Source organism: Phaeoacremonium minimum (assembly GCF_000392275.1).
Source record: "Phaeoacremonium minimum UCRPA7 unplaced genomic scaffold PA7_03_scaffold_601, whole genome shotgun sequence".
NCBI classification, from domain to species: domain Eukaryota; kingdom Fungi; phylum Ascomycota; class Sordariomycetes; order Togniniales; family Togniniaceae; genus Phaeoacremonium; species Phaeoacremonium minimum.
The window spans coordinates 243,879-249,878 of record NW_006921503.1 but is presented as its reverse complement, the minus strand read 5'-3'; the positions used below and the strand labels follow the sequence as shown (position 1 = coordinate 249,878).

General features: G+C 48.0%; 1 protein-coding gene across 1 annotated transcript; it reads left to right on the top strand.

Annotated features, from left to right (window-relative positions):
- Positions 1-384: 384 nt before the first annotated feature.
- Positions 385-1,996, top strand: UCRPA7_8652 (putative sugar transporter stl1 protein; the record flags this gene model as incomplete). Its single annotated transcript, XM_007921163.1, has 2 exons — positions 385-1,658; positions 1,717-1,996. The coding sequence occupies 2 exons, from the start codon at positions 385-387 to the stop codon at positions 1,994-1,996; spliced, it is 1,554 nt and encodes a 517-aa protein (XP_007919354.1).
- Between the last annotated feature and the right edge of the window lie 4,004 nt (positions 1,997-6,000).

Below are 6,000 nucleotides of genomic sequence, written 5' to 3'. Positions count from 1 at the left end.
TGCGGCTACGCGCCAATGAGCCAAGCCTACCGAATCAAGTGCCGGGCAAGTGATCTCAAAAGCAAGCTTTTTGACCCACAATGGAGTAGTCTAGAGAGAAGCTACGTTTTCGTGATACACTCGTCAGCAAATTTTATCCCTCTTGGAGAGACTGGAGAAGTGGGAGCCGCTTTGCATCCTCCAGAGCACACCGACTCCTTTATGTGGGCTTACCCCGCCGTTACATGAATCACGTCGTGGATACAATGGGGATTGCAGAATGCCAGGCCATGATAAGGGACAGGCTCCCAGATGGAGTCCAAGTTCATGTCGGTAGTCTTTCTAAGGAGCTCATTCCTCTCACTCTCGCATCCCCCTTTCCTCCCCCTTGACACCAGCGAGAGAATGGGATTCAAGACGGCTTTTGGCCTCACTGGTCACGCTCTGAGCATTCTACAAATCGCCCTGATTGTGGCTCCCTCCTTTGTTCTCTTTGGTTACAACCAGGCTGGCATCGGAGGCCTGCTGTCTGAGGAAGATTGGGTCAAGACATTTCCCGAGATTGATACCGTTCACGCCACCGGTACCACCAAGAGCTCGAAGTCAACCCTTCAGGGGTTTGTCGTAGCAACATTCGTGATAGGTGCCCTCATTGGTGCTCTGTCTTGTTCTTACACTGGAGATATCTTTGGTCGACGAAATGTCATCTTTGCCGGTGCCGTATTCACCCTGGTCGGCGAAGTCCTCGAGGCGTCATCATTCAGCTTGGCCCAATTCATCGTCGGAAGGGTTTTGATTGGAGCTGGTGTCGGCCAATTAAGCTCCATCGTTCCGGTATGGCAAAGCGAGACTTCTGGAGCAAAGAACCGGGGACGCAGTGTCGTGGTGACTGGTCTATTTATCTGTTTAGGTTATGTCCTCGAGTCCTGGATTGACCTCGGTTTTTTCGAATTTAAGACTGGTCCCCTCACATGGCGTCCACCAATTGCCATTGCTGTTGCATTCTCACTCGTCCTAATGGCTTCCGTATACGTCTTTCCTGAATCACCACGTTGGCTTCTGATGAAGAACCGAGTTCAAGAGGCTCGCGAATCATTGTCGGTTCTCAGGGGTCACGCTGAAGACAGCCTCGAGGTTCAGGCTGAACTGGCTGGTATTGAGCTGTCCCTCGAAGAGACTTCGGGCAATGCGGCCAAGCTCGGCGATATGCTGAAGATGGGCGAAGAGAAGCTCCTTTACCGCTTCTTTCTGTGCATGCTTCTTCAATTTTACCAACAAATGTCGGGCAGCAACCTCGTTTCTGTTTACGCCACCACTCTCTTCCAGACAAATCTAGGTCTCAGCAGCGAGCTATCCAGAGTTCTTACTGGTGGAGCTCTGACATGGAAGTTTCTGTCGTCTTTCATCGCTTTCGTCACCATTGACCGCTTTGGACGACGAGCTGTCTTTATTCTTTCGGGCATTGGAATGTCCTGTTGTATGATTGCACTGGCCGTTTCCACTTCCTTCGGTAAGGAGAACCGTGCTGCCCAGATCGCAGCTGGTTGTTTCATCTATCTCTACAATACCTTTGTCCCAATCGGCTTCCTCGGCGCCAACTTCCTGTACTGCACGGAAGTTGCACCAATTCGCCTCCGTATGGCCATGTCCTCCATTTCAACAGCCAACCACTGGCTCTGGTATGTTAGATCCTGCCAACTCACTTAATGACCGGCTGTAATTAACCTGAGAATTTAGGAACTTCGTGGTAGTCATGGTCACTCCAGTTGCCATCGAAACAATAGGATGGCAATTTTACATAGTCTTTGCCGTTATCGCAGCATGCGTTCCCGTCTCTGTATACTTCCTCTTCCCCGAGACCATGGGCCGCAACCTTGAGGAGATCGACATGGTCTTCCGGGAGTCGCCGTCGGTATGGGCTACAGTACGGTTTGCCAGGTCGCGACCTGCACTTACCGCTGTGGAGTATGCCGAGAAACATGACAATGTTGATCACCTGGAAAAGACGGCGGAATAGGCCAATGAAGAAGATGATCTAATGACCAAATCAAGTTTATTAAATACAATTGATTCTTTTTCCGTGAATTCGCTTGTGAACGTTTGTTCATTGCCATGTGACGTCGTCAAAAATCCCAGGCATCATAGGAAAGAAAGCTGAATCCACGGGAAGGGTGGTCAAATCTAATTCCGGCCCATCCATCAACGGATCCTGCGATAGAGCTGAATTATCCACTCTATCTGCCTCGGGGGTCAATTCAGTTTCGCAAATCGTCCTAATCGCACTAAATTTCTGTATTCCAAAGAGAAAAGCCTCGTCCGCGCCACTGTCTGGTGCCTCTTGTGATGCTGCAGCTTCCGCTTGCTCAAACTTTTGGATTAATCGATTTAATATCGGTACCACTTCCACCGATGCCTCGGCCACGAGAGTGGTCCAAGCGGGAATGTTGAAGGTAGAGATCCTATACATAAACATCATAATGTAGTAAAGTTGGCTGTAGTTCCCACAGGGCAAGTATTGTAGTTGATCCAATGGTATAGAGAAGTATAGGTCAAGCCAAGCTCGGATGGATTCTGTCACGCGCTGATAGATTTGAAACTGTTTCGGGTGCGCATTGTGTGACGAAGGAGGCTTAATAAGAAGTGACTCGTGAATCATGAGCATTGTGAAATGATGCAGCCTCATCATCGTTGCTATCGTGATACATCAGCTAATATTCTCCGCAAGGTCTTGATCACTTACGGTTATTGTCGAAGACAGTGCTTGATCCATCGACTGGTTTCACGAAGCTATCGACTTGTAAACGAAGTGCATCAAGATACGCGATAGGAATCTCGACATTCGTTCCTCCACGATATGTAGATCGAAGTTCGTTGGTCATCAATTGTAATTTCGCTTGAGCAACAAGGATGCAATCTTGAGGCTCGGTACTATTTTGAGCGACATAATTCATGCATTCGTCGAGGTAAGGCGACCAACGAAGACCATCGGCAGATCTGAACGCGTGACAGGTCCTGTAGGCATTGTGAGCCGAGTCCACGATCGGTTATATTCTAGCGGGGGTTGACTTGGCAATACGCACGTAGATGTAACAATATATGCTCCTAAAAGGGCTCGTCGATCTTCCATTGTTCTCTCTCTTCGGACTGTCGGGAAGAGACCGAATCCTTTACATTTGAGGAGGTGCCCGACCTTCGACGGTTGTTCTGGCGGCGGCATGTGTAATCCGAGATCGTGGATTAGAGACACGGCAATTTGAGAAGCCATAGAAGTAAAGAGTTTGTCCATAGGAAACCGGTGAACCCTGTACCAAGTCAGCATAGCCCGGAGTCACAATTTCACGCTTCGCCTACCAGGTAAGATATGTGAGCACCCCAAGTAACATATCAACACTTCTTCGGCCCTCGTCAACTATTTTGTGCACGATGGTGCTTCTGGCTTGTCTCCCGAGGGAATATCGCTTTCTGGGGGGCTTGGTCGCAACACTCATGATATTCAACCACAGGAATGGATACTGTTGACGAAGTGTTGATGATTTCATGTCGGTGGAAATATACACGTATGGACACAATGACTGGCGATCATTAGCTTCGATAAACAATAGAGTCCAGAATATGAGACTTGCCATCATCTCCTCACGAAACTGTCGGAGGCAAGCCTCGGCTTCTTCAATAGAAGGTTCATCGATGTAGTCATCGGTCTGAATGCCCGCCAAAGTATTGTCTGTCAAGGTTGGCGAAGAATCGTTGCCGTAATTATTATCATCTTCAGACTCTATAATGCCAGTGGAGTCATGACTGAAGTATGCCGGTGTTTGTTGAAGTTTCATAAGTGACATTAGGTCGTCCAGTTTCTTCTCGAGCCTGGCTGACATCGGTGTTGGATGAGACACATTGTGGCGTTTGGGACCGCGTCGTCTCGCCGGAGATGAAGGTACACATGGTTTGTTCAACCGATAGCATCTACACTGAGTGAGCGTTCCATTTGGATCTCGGTCGGGTGTCGAGAATGGCCAACCTCTCACAGTCGTTCCCATCGATTCGGCTGATGCACTTGCATTTGACTCTGGCACAATTCGCACAGGCTTTGCCCCCAGGCCCCCGAAGTGATAAAGATGTCCGGACGGCATTCAGGTCCATTGCTCCGCTGGAATGGCTTAGGTAATCGACCTGACGCTTCTGCAGCGGGTAGTCTAAGTGTCGAATTTGTCCTGCGGCCCCGTTGTAGTTATGATACTGCAAAGGACGGCATTACCACCACAAGATCAAAAGCTTCAACAGGACAATTATAATTTTTCCGTATCCTGATAATTTCTGGATCGGATGACATTGCGAGTAAGCAGGAGGATTGAAATGAAGACGAGTCAGGAAGAGGATTTAGGTGGGCTTTGATCCGGAAACCCGGCGGGCCCGGCGGACCCGGACCCTGGATCAATGATTTCACCGACTAATTCCGAGGATACTGGCAGACAATTTCAAAGGCAAAGGCAAAAGGATAAATCTACTTAGTTATATCACTCAGAAAGGAACCGATATTAGGTACTCTCTCGGATTTAAATACCGATCAGTATGTTTAATTGTATTACGACCCGGTGTAGCAGTATCCGGGCTCCTTCGCCCTCATTCTACATTCGTCACTCTTGGAGATATCACTTATAAACCTTCAAATACCAAATCTCCAAGTCTCCAGCTAGATTTAGCCGGTTTCCATACTCCCGTTGAGGCTATCCTATCGTCAGCATTTCCAGCAGCCAATACTCATCCAGCTCATGCGTGTTTGGTATACACATTCAACAAATACCACGAAATCCTCGGGCACAATGGCCATGGAAAATACAGAAACAAGAACGAATGGACAAGAACATGACACTGAGTCGGCAGATGTCGCAAAGACGGAGACTGTTACTGGCCTTTCGTTCATCCTAATGCTCATTAGCTTGACTCTGGCATGTTTTCTTATCATGCTAGACACCTCGATTATCTCTACGGTACGTAAAGTCGATGAAGCAATGTTAAAAATCCACGGACTGATTGTACTATCTAGGCCATTCCAAGTATCACTGACGAATTCCACTCCCTTCATGTCAGTCGACCCGCCCCAACCAAATCTACACCGGACACTTACATGAATAGGATATTGGCTGGTATGGAAGTGCTTATCAACTTGGAAGGTAAAGTTGAATTGCTTAAGACTAGATATGTTATGCTCAAATCTAAGTTCGAACCCTTCAGTGCCGTCCTCCAACCATTGACAGGAAAAATATACCAAAACTTCAAGCTCAAGGTGAGACAGCCTAGCACCATGGTCAGAACGACGCTGACTTTGTCACATAGTGGACTTTTATCACATTCTTTGCAATATTCGAGATTGGATCTGCTATTTGTGGTGCTGCCCAGTCTTCTGCAATGCTCATCGGCGGCCGAGTAATCGCTAGTATTGGAGCATCAGGACTAATTAATGGCGCACTTACTATCCTTGCCGCTTCCCTCCCTTTAGAGAAGCGAGCCCGTAAGTCTATTTCTGCCATGGAATCACCAAGAAATGCTTGCTAACTGTAATTACCAGTGCCTACCGCAATTACCATGGGAAGTGTGTTTACCTGTTGAACTATATCCGCGTGACCTAATCTTGTACAGTATCTCAACTGGGCGTGGCACTTGGGCCTGTCATAGGAGGTGCATTTACTTCAGGTTATACTTGGCGATGGTGTATGAGTCAATTCCTTTAATTGGCCGGGACATCCGCTAATATTGTTGATAGGCTTCTATATCAACCTGCCACTTGGTGCTCTAGTGGTCATGCCCCTACATTTCGTACATATTCCCGAACAGATTCCCAAGCAGCAGCTATCTCCTGTGCTGAGAGAGCTCCATCACCATCTAGATCTGGTTGGTTTCGCCATATTTGCTCCTGCTGTCATCATGCTGCTCCTTGCACTACAATATGGAGGCAATGACTTTGCGTGGAATTCGTCCCAGGTGATCGGTCTCTTCTGTGGTGCTGGAGCCACTTTCATTGTCTGG